Source organism: Pipistrellus kuhlii, unplaced genomic scaffold, assembly GCF_014108245.1.
Source record: "Pipistrellus kuhlii isolate mPipKuh1 unplaced genomic scaffold, mPipKuh1.p scaffold_m20_p_5, whole genome shotgun sequence".
NCBI lineage: Eukaryota > Metazoa > Chordata > Mammalia > Chiroptera > Vespertilionidae > Pipistrellus > Pipistrellus kuhlii.
Window position 1 is genome coordinate 20,580,125 of NW_023425551.1, and position 12,281 is coordinate 20,592,405.

Genomic DNA, 12,281 nt, shown 5'->3' on the forward strand with positions numbered 1-12,281 from the left:
CCCAGCCATGTGCCCTGACTGGGAATCGAACCAGTGGCTTCTTGGTGCATGGGTCAATACTCAACCACTGAGCAACACCTTCTGGGCTAAACCTGTGTTTCTATTCGTCTATTTGCTGTAACTGTGTTGTTAGAGGCTTCAAATTTCTTTGATGTCCTTGTTTTTGTCTCCTTTGTAGTCCTGGGTTTTCTAGAGATCCTTTAAATGGAGTCTGAGCCTTGCTGTTCTTTGCAGCCGTAATCCCTTGTTATTATAAAGAATCCCATGATGGCGATTTAGTCTGTTTTTCAGTGAGCCTGTGCACCTGGGCGATGCTTCTCAAGTGTTGTTTTTTTCCCCCTCTCAGGTAAGACAGAAAAGCATTTCCCTTCCTACGTTGTTTAGGTTTTGGAAAAAGTTTCCCTTGAGGCAGTCTTTCTTTGTTAAGGAGAATAGCACTTTCTGGGGTTGTTTAAAAATGATTACTTTTCTCCTCCCTATTGGGAGCAATGAGATTTTCCTTAGATTTTCACAGTAGAAACCTCATGGGGCTCCTGGAGGTAAACTGATGCAGCTAGGCCTCCAGGAGTTTTTAATTTCTGAACTAGTTCAGAGTCTATAGCAATTAGTCAATTTCCCTTAAACTATTACCCAGTGCTGGCTCCAGAGTGCAGTTTCTGCGTCCAGTGAACTATAACTCTCAGTATACATGGTCTCTCCAGCTTTTAGGGCAATGGTTTACCTTGTGACCTCAACTCTGATGGCTCTACAGAGAGCTGTTGATCAGAGTTTTTCAGCTTCTTTTTTGTTGTGAGGACGGACATGAGGACTTTCAATCTCTTTACATAGACAGCCAGAAACTGGAAATCTCAATTGTTAGAATTTAAACGTCTGTCTTTAGTGTTTCTACAACAGAGGTCACTTGAGAATTTCAGGATAGTGAGATAATACTAATTATTTCAGAATCTAATTATAAGCTACATATATCTTTAAATAGGCACTATATCAGTGATTTTCCAAACAATAAACATACAGTACATGTACTTTTACATATTTGAAATTAAAAGTAAATGCAAAATAGGATTACATTCCAAAAGATATCATATAATAAGTAGTCTGCAATCTTGTTTTCTGCCACTTTAGAAAACTACATGAAACTCAAGAAATGGCATTCCTGATTTCCATTAGGGCTTTCTACTTAGTGGAAACTCTGCTTATATTTATAGATATAATACCAACTCACATAAGTAGAAGGCTTTGCAGTTTACCATATATTTTAACTTCTCTCACTTGATAAAATCTTTAAAATTTTTTTAAAAAAATCTATTTGATTTTTTACAGAGAAGAAGGGAGAAGGATAGAGAGCTAGAAACATTGACCAGCTGCCTCCTGCACACCCCCTACCGGGGATGTGCCCACAACCAATGTACATGACCTTGACCGGAATCAAAATTGTGACCTTTCAGTCCGCAGGCCGACACTCTATCCACTGAGCCAAACTGGTTTCAGCTGATATAATCTTTACAACCACTTGGTAAGGAACCATATTTGTGGATGGGGAATCTGTACTTAAGCAAGTTGTCTGATATCACAGAACTAACAAATGCTGGTTTGTTAACAAAAAAACGAGTCCCAGTGCTCTAACCATTGATTAGACCAGCAGGTGAAAAGCTGAACTAAACCTTCCTCATAATAAACTCACCAATATAGCAGCAGTTGCTAAACAAATTACTAATAAAATCTGCCAAAGAGAAAATAATATTTGCACTATAAATAAAAAATTTTGCTATGAATAGAGATGAAGTCAGAGTATTTTTAGAGCTAGGAAAATTGGAGGTATTTGTCTTTCTGTGGTCATAGCCCACAGAGTTGGGGGTATATTAAGCTTTCAGAATGCATTATGCATTATTGTGTTGTTGTTTTCCCCCCAGAAACACTGATTTTCATTTATGTGACTTTAAGCTTGCTGATTTTTATTGTTTCCCCCTTCCCATCGGGTCTCCCCAAAGTTATAATAGTTACAAAAATGGAGTTCTAGGACTAGTGAATAGAGTTTTAAATAACCACTCCTGAGATCCAGAGTTTTCTTAAGGAAAAACCCTACTACAATGCCAAAAATGCATGGTTCTTCCTTTTTAGTTTTACCCAAAGGGACCAACAGTCATTTCCCAGGGCAACCATGCATTGACGAACCTAGACGTCTCAGGGATACTTAACTCTGGCTCTGTATTTCTTTTCTTGGGGACCCAAAAAGTGACTATGATTCACCGGAGTGTGGATGATGGGTGAGGTGATAGTATTGGCTCAGGTTAGTTTATAGAACCAATGGTCTACTGATGTCTGTTCATGCTAAAGGTTATGTCCTGAAAATTCCTTTTAAAGTTTTATGTATTTATAGAAGTTGGGTACTTTGTCTATAAAAGTCGGGTACATTGTCTTTCGGGTTGGCTAATGCAATAAACAACAAAATGCTTCTAGGATGGTATTACAAATTTAAACTATAGTAGACCTGTTTCATCTTGCTGAGACATTGAACCTATTTGTGAACAAGCAAAAAAAAAAAAAAAAAAAATCCTATTCAAGTTTAGGGAAAATACTCTACCTTTAGAGTTGATTCTTTTGAATATGAGTAGAAGTTTTCTGAAACTCTACTAGGATCCATAGTTTCCATTTCAGCAGGTCCATTATGTCAATGAGAAAGGTGAAATTATTTGCTTTTGCATATGGAATTAAGATTTTTTTTTTTTTTTAGAAAAGATTGATTTTTTTTGGGTCTTTGGATAAAAATTATTGGAGATAATTATTTACCTTAATTTAGCAAATTGCTTTTTAAAAGCTTTTTTCCCCTAGATAAAACTCAGATTTATATGTATTTTAAATAGCACTCTAAAAATCAGATTGAAATAAAAACTAATTTGGATATTTATCTTTTCCTGCTCATGTTCTCAGGTTACAAGAGACTTCAACTCCCAACTCAGTTAATGTGGAATTTTATTAATTAAAAGAAGCCTGCTCCTTCTCTTCCTTCCCTAAGCCATCCACCCACGGGGTCCAAGTGGTCACAAAATTGAATTCTCATTCACTTACCTCTATTCTTGATGTTGTTCCTTCCAAGGGAAAAAAATGAAACAACCATTTACCACAGCAACATCCCTTTCAGAACCACTTCTTTTAAGCACCCTTGTAGGACCTTCTTGGCTAATTCACATAAAACAGCAAACTTTTATTATAACTTACAACATTTTTCTAAGTTGGTATAATAGAAGAAATAATTGTTCTTATCAATTATATGGTAAAAGTATTGCCACCAAGGAGCAAGAATACAGATGGAGTTCTTTTGCCTATTTGAAGTGGCCTTTCACTGCATATCACCCATCACACATACTTGAAATGCAGCCTGTCTTTCTTGCTTCCTTTCTTTCTTTCTCAATTCTATTTGATCCATTATTGTCAATTGTCTAGATCAACTTGATCTAGAACATTATTTCTTGCAAATTATCAGTATATGTGCAGCATCCCACCCCTTCCAGCTGGAGTCATAACCAGAGATGGGAAGGAAATATATGAGAGTTGGCTCTAGGGACTAGATGACCATATCTACCTATGCATGCAACCAACATGACCTGAACTTCCTAACACTTGTTAAATATCTGAAACCGAGGTATAGTACTCTTTAGAAATGTTGAACTCCCTGACCCAGTCCTCTGCCCAGATTACAGAATGGTTGTAACTGGTAAGTGCCTCACTACTCAGTATGGCCTGCTTACCAACATACCCAGGGCACTTTAGAAATAGTCTCTCAGGCTACTCTAACTCTATTAAATCAGAATTTGCATTTAAAAAAAAAATCTCCAAGTAACTCAAATGCACATTAAAATTTGTACTATGTACAAGTCAGAGACATTTGTCACATGAAGTAGACTCTAAATATAAAATATGGCAGCTTCTATGGAGAACAATCTGGAAGTTTTTGATTAAAATGAATACACCCTTTCACCAATGAATCCTTCCCTTGGTAATCCTATGATAGAACAGCACATGTCAGAAATTTATTTCTATATAAGAATCAGTTTATTCCAACACTAGATGCCTGGTGCACGAATTCGTGCATGGGTGGGGTCCCTCAGCCTGGCTGGCAATCTGGGTTCATCTGGCCAGTCTCACCCAGTTGGAGAACCAGGGGAGGTTGGCCAACTACAGGAGCACACTGATCACCAGGGGGCAGCTCCTGCATTGAGCATCTGTCCCCTGGTGGACAGTGCACATCATAGCAATTAGTTGACTGGTCGTTTGGTCATTCGGTCATAATGGTCACTTAGGGATATATATATAATCAGAGTGGCGATAAAGAACAAGTGAAATGAGAGGAAGGGAAGAGACCCAAACCTGTAAACAAAGCAAATGTCCATCAAAAAGGGACTGCCCATCAAAAGTCAATGAGTTGAATAAATAATGGTCTATCTATACCATAAAGTTATTATTTACCTACTAAAATGAATTAATTAAAGCCAAACCAGCTCACTTGATTTCCATTGCCAGGTGAGAAAAGCAGGAAAAAGTGTGAATAATACCATTTTTGTAAAATACTGGCAAACTTCCTAGATTACTTGGACAGATAAAAAAATAGGAAATACGTGTACTAGCTTGGTATATAGGGTAATCTAAGTGGAGGGATGTGATGTCACTTTACATTTATTAAAACTGTATGTAGATCTAAATTAACAAATTAAAAATTAAACAGAAAGGAGTGAAAGTAAAAATAAGGTTTCCTCTGAACAAGCTAGTAAATTGATTCTCTTCCTCAGAGTAACCAAGGGTTGCTTGATACTTGTAAGACAAAATAAATTTTTTTGGTAACCCTACATCAAAACACTGAGCTTGCTTTACTTAGCCACTCCTGGTGGGGTGGGCCTCCCCCAAGCTCCTCCCTGATGTCACTTTGGTGCTCAGTTGAGTACTTACACTACCCATTTAGTATACAGTGACACCTACTTGACCTGGCTCCAACAACAGAACAGCAAAGAGGGTAATAACCAGATGGAGGCTGTGGACACATTTTGCCTCTTGATACATATATATGTCTACATTTGACCCTGATGGCAACCTCAGTGAAAATCAAGAGCTATTTAATTCTAACCTATCATACTCATGACGTTACACATCCATTTCCCTCCTTCCAATCAAAATTAGAAATTAGTATTTCCTACCGGCAGTTCAATGCTTTCTACGTAAGACACCTTGAGCCTCACTAATTCTTCACCCCAACCTGCTATCATTAAACATGAAACCAAAAAATTATTTTCCCCAGGTCACCCAAATATATCATCCACAAAATATCAAACTTGACAAAAGTTTAAAAACACAGCTTTAGCATGATGCATGTTATAAAGGAGGGAAAGATGAATGTTCACTTTCCCCACATTGCATATGGAATGCTTCTGAAAAGGCCCCTTCTGCATTTTAACACAGGCTCTATGAACACACCCGAGACCTCAGTCTTTTCCTCTTCAACGATGCGCTGCTTGTTGCTAGTCGGGGCACATCTCACACTCCATTTGAAAGGACTTCAAAATCAACCTACCAGTTCATTGCATCAGTGGCCCTTCACAGGTTACTCATAGAAGATATTCCAGACTCCAAATGTATGTATTCTTTTCCTCCCAAGTCCTTACTACCTTTGGAAAGCTATATTATGAAGTAAAGTTCTTTAACTATTACAATAGAAAAGTGGGAAAAAGACTGGATATACTTTGCAGTTTGCAAATAATTCCCCAAATATTTTTAGGATTTCATTCATGTAAATTTTCATCTACTTGAAAGAGCAAAAGAAGGGAATCCTGGCATTGTCAGACATGCACTCTAGACATTAGATGTTTCAAAATTCACAAAGGGGCATGACTCCACATCAACACAAGGGATTCTTGGAAGTAGTCTAAGGGTGGGAGCCCCTAACCACTACCCTACTACCATTACTGCCTGTGGATGTTATAATTGTAGACTTTCATCTATTATTTTTCCATTCTACTAGAAATGTGATTACTACATATTTGATTGTACCTTTTCTTAAATTCACATTGAAATTGCGAGTAAAGAATTAACAGATTTGCAAAGGATGTTCAGTAACAAACATTTCATTCATAATAACCTTAATAGAAACAGCATCTATAATAAAAGCGTAAAATGCTAATCAGACTGGACGTCCTTCCAGACGACCATCCTGATGAAGCCGGGGCTGCAAGGGAAGCCCAGGTCTCTGCCAGTGGCTAGAGGGAAGCCTGGGTCCTGGGTGCCTGAGGGAAGCTGGTGCCAGTAGCCAGGGAAAGGAAGGCCTACTCTTGCACAAACTTCATGCATCGGGCCCCTAGTTTTTTATTAAAAACAATTTTGACTTAAACCTAAACCAACTGTGCCTATTTTTTTAGTTTTCCTACCCTCTACTTCCCACACCTGAAAGGACCAGTCTCTTTCTTATATTTCTGTAGGCCAGACAACCTGAATGGAGCACTCTCATTCCAGTATTTTTCATTGCATGTAAAGGTAGGACTCAAAGTTAAAGTGGAACCAAGATCTGAGAGAAAAAATTACCTAAAAAGAATTGCTTTTCATTAACTTCAGTCTCATTTTAAATATGAGCCTGAGAAAAAAAGAAAACCAAGTATGGGAATAAATATTTCCACCTACAAGACACACTCAGATAAAATGGGTTACCTATAACCACTGGGTATGTTTAAAAGTGTATGACTCCCCTTAATTAGCTATGCCCTATGTTAAAGTACCATCTTGTACCCTAATAGATTGTGGCCATTCAGCTAAGTAGTTGCCTTAATTCTGTCATCAGCTCTCATACCAAAGTTGTCTAGGTTAGCTCTCCACATCTCCATCTCTAACTATCAGTGAAGATCTTTACAAGTTCCAGTTCTTTCTGGAGTGGCTAAAGCAAGGATTTAAATAACATTAAATATCTATCACTTAGTAGTCTTCAGGTATAATTGCTAATTAAAATCAGTTATAATATAAAGACAATATTATTTTAGATGTCATATATTTGAGTTATTCTAAATTTAAGTTATATCCTAACCTGTATTTGTTTGAATTCCTTTTATTATTCAAAATATTCTTATAGATAGAAGACATTGGTCGATTTTTGAATTTTAAACAATTTCTCCTTTTGATTGTTACCTGCAAAGATTAATTAGTGAACCTCAAATATTTTTACAGATATCAAGAATGCCTTTATTCTTCAAGGTCCAAAACATGAGTGGATTTGTGCCACAGAAGCTGAAGATGACAAGTTCCTATGGCTGTCAGTACTCCTAAATACAATAAAAAGTACCATGGAGAAGTGAGACTGCACTTTAAGAAAACATCAGGGCTGCCAATTCTCCTGGCAAAGATAGACATTATTTTTGTTCCATGCGAGGATGGTCCTTAAGTTTCCTCCAAACTTTTAAACTTTAGCATCTGTGTTCAAGAGTGTGAAATGCACAATAATAAGTTGAGCCCAAGATTTTGAACCACCTCTTTTGGTAGTTATTTTTCGTGGACACTATTAGAGTTACTTAACTGGCAAAACCTAAGACAGAACAAGTATATTGTATATTTAATGTTTTCTTTTATGATCTAGTAAAAAATAAAATCAGAATGAAACTTCTTAAATGATCAGTCTAGAGAAATATTTCAATTTGTAGGTTATTTTTCAATCATCTTTAACATTTTAATGAATTATTAATTTAAAAATATGTACAGGAAATATAAATGGCAATTTACTCAGTAACTTGTCACATATATCCTTAATATGAACATATTCTTCCAGAGAGCATTAAAAATATACCACTACAAAGTACTAAAAAGTTTTCTGTAATTTTTAAATGTTCTTCGATTTCTAAGTAAAATTCTTAGATCTTCCAAATGAAAAGCTTTAACATTTTGTGAAATTAAATTGAAAAGCTGTTGGAAAAAAACACTTTTAAAAAAAGAAAAATAAATGGAAACCTACCAAAACTTACCTGTAATGGAATTTAGTTGAATAAAAATAAAGAAATGAAGACAAGTCTATTTCAAAACAGAGAAATAGCAAAATAGGTGTTGAGCAGTTTTCTGGGCCATTCTTTAAAGTCTTCATTTATGTATTTAACAATCTGAAGCCATAACCTTTTGGGTACTTTGAAACTTTAGCTGATATATGTAGTAAAAGTATTTTTATTTAGTTAATGGTAGATAAAAGGTATACTAATCTAGAAAGCTTTTGGCTGTCAGCTTCCTTTTAGTTTCATATTCTCCTGTAAGGTACTACAATCTACTAGTACACTATAGGATTGTGAACGAGGCTATTTGAAACATTTTTTTTTTCAACAATGAAAATATAAATTTCTTCTAATTATTAAAAATTTAAATTCTTGTTAAAAATGTATAAAACTTTAAAATATTGTTTCATTAGTGTAAAACCACACTTTTGTTTCAGTTATGATATATCCATGCAGCTTAATATGTATGATCCCACAGACAGAATAAACCATTAAAGCAGTGGTTCTCAACCTTTCTAATGCCACGACCCTTTAATACAGTTCCCCATGTTGTGGTGACCCCCAATCATAAAATTATTTTCGTTGCTACTACATAACTGTAATTTTGTTATTGTGAATGAATCATAATGTAAATATCTGTGTTTTCTGATGGTCTTAGGCAACCCTGCAAGTGGTTCTCAACCTGTGGGTTGCAACCTACAGGTTGAGAACCACTGCTGTAGAGATTCTGATGGCTGAAGATAGAGATTCTAAGATATTTCTAATTTTTGTGTGTGAATAATTAATGTCCTTAGAAGTTTTAAAACATATTACTTGAAAATAATCTCTGTGGAGACTGACTAGTATAAGCTTTTAATTGAGAGTTAAGTGTATAAGTCATGCAAAAAGCAGTGATGTTTGCAAGTGTTTAGGTTGTTTGTGAAAGTGTTGGTTCAACACTTTCCCTTCAACTTTTAGGGTGTAATTAAGAAAGGTCTATCTTCATAGCTATTTCATATGTTTGAATGCAGCTGAATTAAAATCTCACACAAAACAATTTTAAGTTACTGGTGAAACTGATCAAATTTTCATAAATAAAATAATATAGAACCTGAGCCCCAAGTTGACACGGAGAACGCTGAAAATACTAAGGACTCCAGAGAACGCCGATTACTGCAGAGCTTATGGTTAAAGAAGGTCTTATCCAACACAGTTCTTCAAATAAAAAATTTAAAAAGGAAACTAATTTTAAAGGATTTTACAGAACAAATATAGATGCTTTATGTAAAACATTTAACTTAAGAGAAGACAAATTTACTTAACTTTGACTCCTTTTGCAAATATGCTTGAGATGTAAAAAGAAACCCATTCTTTTTAAATCAAATCAGTGTGAAGTTTTGGCCACATAAGTCTAATGGACCAACGTTATGTATTACTGATGCTTTGGAATAACAAGGGTGGGCTGTGCCAACAAACACAATATACCCTCAAGAAAAAGTCATCCTGACCCTTTTATTGTTGAAATTAAAAAATAAAAGATACTTAAATACAATGGTGAACATATAGGGCAAAACAGAATCATAAAATTTAATGTTGAGTTAAGCAGTGAGCTGAATGTTTGGGCCTCCAAATTGGCTTGAACTCAAAACTGCTTAAAAATGGGCATGTTCACAGTTAACGGCAATTGGCTTAGAGGTGAGAGAATGGTCGAAGTTGTTCCAGTTGAACTTCCAGGGAAATTCTCTCCTCAAGAACATCCTGAAAAAGATGCAAAGCCAAGTTATGTTCCAACATCTATAAAAATTAAGGCACATCTAACAACAGCTCTGCATAAAAAAAAAAATAAAAAAAAACAATTTAAATTTGTTAAGAAAACAAAGGGATAGCTGTTCATTTTTTAAAAAGACACCTTAGAAATGTTTCTTTATGTATGTAATTTTAAAATATGCTATTAAAATATTTTTATTATATAAATCAGGGTAATAAAATGTGGTTTTCTTTGTTGTTTACTTATTAGAAAAGACAATATTTGCAAATGATGGTGAAAAGGTAAATGGGGGGCTTACAACCTAGTTCAGTATCCGGTTAAAACTGTAGTCTTACTTCCCCGTTCTGACTTGAGCAGAGCTGCAGAGCATAACCCCAGGCCCTGCCACGGCTGACTAGGGCGGAGCTGCAGAGCAGGCCCGCAGGCCCGCCAAGGCCCTGTGGAGCTGCGGGGACCCTCAGGGGCCAGCCACGAAGGAGTTACATAGGTCAGAGACTCCCCATCTGTTCAGATTAGGCTTTGTATCCGGAATTCCCCTGGGCTGGCAGATCTGCGAAATAAATGTTAAACTTTCCTCTCAGAGTGCTGGCTGACCATGTGTTCTGCCACAACAATGGCTATTATGTGTGAATCCTATTCCCTGCAATAACTGTAGATAAATTAACTAAAAGACTTTCCCCTGGTGATTACAATGGTTATAGCAATGCCTGAACCTCGTTTTGAATTTCAGTTTCACAAAGAATAAACTTATTTTGCAATAGAATTTCTAATCACTGTTGATTTTGAGCAGTCTTTGCAGATGGCCAGTAAATTTTAATTTATCTACTTTCCTTCCCTCCCCTCCCCCATAATACTGATAGTATCGTATTTCAATCAGAACTACCTTTCCCTATTTGGTACCATACTTCCTATTTTCTGTTCTCTGAAATAATGAGAAGGGTGATTCTTAAAATGGCTCCTATATACATGTTTCTATGGTTTTCTTTCGTTCTTCAGAAAAACACCTATGAACAAAATTTTCGTCTTCAGTTTGGTATTAGCAAGCTTGTCCTTAGTTTTATACTCTTTCTTTACAACAAACCAAATTTATAATCATAGACCAACTATGTCTTCTTGATCAAATAATTTTGCAAAAATATTCATTCAACAGACATTTATCTAAGGCCTAAAGCGATATTATGATTTATAAGAAATAATACATTTGTCATTCAGATACCCAAACTCTGTATATCTAATAAATATTTGGTCTTCATCCACAATTCCTGGCTTAAGGCTCCTAAAAGCCCTCGGAATTTCCCAAACATTTGGGGTGGGGGAAACGTATCTTGTTAAACTAATGAAAATGACTTTTGGAAAGCACCTAAGGCTGGTTGCCAGGAGAACCAACCAAGCGATTAGAAAGCTGGAACTTTCAGTCCCATCCTGACTGAAGGTTGAATCAACAGGCCCCTCCAATGATTTAATCAATAATGCCTAATAATGAAGCTTCTGTAAAAACCCTCAGGACAGTATATGGAGAGCTTCTGGATTGGTGAGAATATGGAGGTGTGGGAGAGTGCAGCCTGCTGAAGGCATGGAAGCTCTTTGCTCCCATATACCTTGCCATATAAAATCAGTGTTCTTAATAAGGAACACATTTCTCTGTACTAGCAAATTAATGGAACCCCAGGAGGGGGCTATGTGAACCTCTAATTTGTAGGCAGTTGGTCAGAAGTACCACTAACAACCTGTACTTGTGAGATTAGCATTCTTAGTTGGAGGAGGTGGGGAGTGGTGCTATTGGAACTTCCATCTATAGCCAGTTGGTCAGAAGCTCTTAGCCTCTAGAATCTAGCATTATCTCCAGGAAGACAGTGTCAGAATTGAGCTGAATTCTCAGAGACCCTGCCAGTGTCAGAACTCTTTATTGGCATGGGGGACTGCCTCCTAATATTGGAAGTGGGTCTGGGAACCCTAAAAACCTAACATGTGCTAGGTTTAGGGGTTGGAGACAAGACGGTTCCAAGTTTATCTAGGACAATTCCAGTTTACCTCTGATGTCCTGGCCTAAGTACTAACAACACCTCACTCCTTCTTTGTAATAAAAAAATCTTTTTAATAAAAAGTTTAGGCATACATTATATAGTTATCCTAAATAGAAATAATTATAATTTATCCTTGGTGAGTTCAGTTTAGTAGAGCACAGACAAATGTGCCACAGATAATAACTCCAGGACAGTGTGACAAATGCTGGATGAGGATATGAACACAATGGTATGGAAATGAACAAACTCTGTATTCATTTTACATTTCTGAAAACTCTTTTTTTATTCATTTTTGTGGTTTACAACCTTGCTACCCAAAGCTGGTCAACAGCCCAGCAACATCTCTAATATCTGAAGCTTATGGGAAATGCAGAATTCTCAGGGTCTACTCCATACCTAATATGAATCAGAATTTGCATTTATCATGACCCCAGATTAACTAGACACATGTTAAGGTTTGAGAAACACTGGTTTATAAAACATGAATGCTTAATAATGTTAAGCCAT

The 12,281-nt window shown here is 36.3% G+C and overlaps 2 protein-coding genes across 13 annotated transcripts in view; one reads left to right on the forward strand and one right to left on the reverse strand.

Annotated features, from left to right (window-relative positions):
• Positions 1 to 7,334, forward strand: part of ECT2L (epithelial cell transforming 2 like) — a 57,412-nt gene extending 50,078 nt beyond the window's left edge. Inside the window, exons 20-21 of the mRNA XM_036413457.2 lie at positions 5,449 to 5,621; positions 7,198 to 7,334. Of these exons, the coding sequence (XP_036269350.1) occupies positions 5,449 to 5,621; positions 7,198 to 7,325 (301 nt within the window). The 3' untranslated portion in view covers positions 7,326 to 7,334. The remainder of the gene's footprint in view (positions 1 to 5,448; positions 5,622 to 7,197) is intronic.
• A 2,141-nt stretch (positions 7,335 to 9,475) lies between these two features.
• The window catches only part of REPS1 (RALBP1 associated Eps domain containing 1), a 73,241-nt gene continuing 70,435 nt past the window's right edge, over positions 9,476 to 12,281 (reverse strand). For all 12 annotated transcript variants that reach the window (XM_045573383.1, XM_036413452.2, XM_036413451.2 and 9 more), the window contains one exon: positions 9,476 to 9,740. In XM_045573383.1, the coding sequence (XP_045429339.1) occupies positions 9,672 to 9,740 (69 nt within the window). In that variant the 3' untranslated portion in view covers positions 9,476 to 9,671. The remainder of the gene's footprint in view (positions 9,741 to 12,281) is intronic.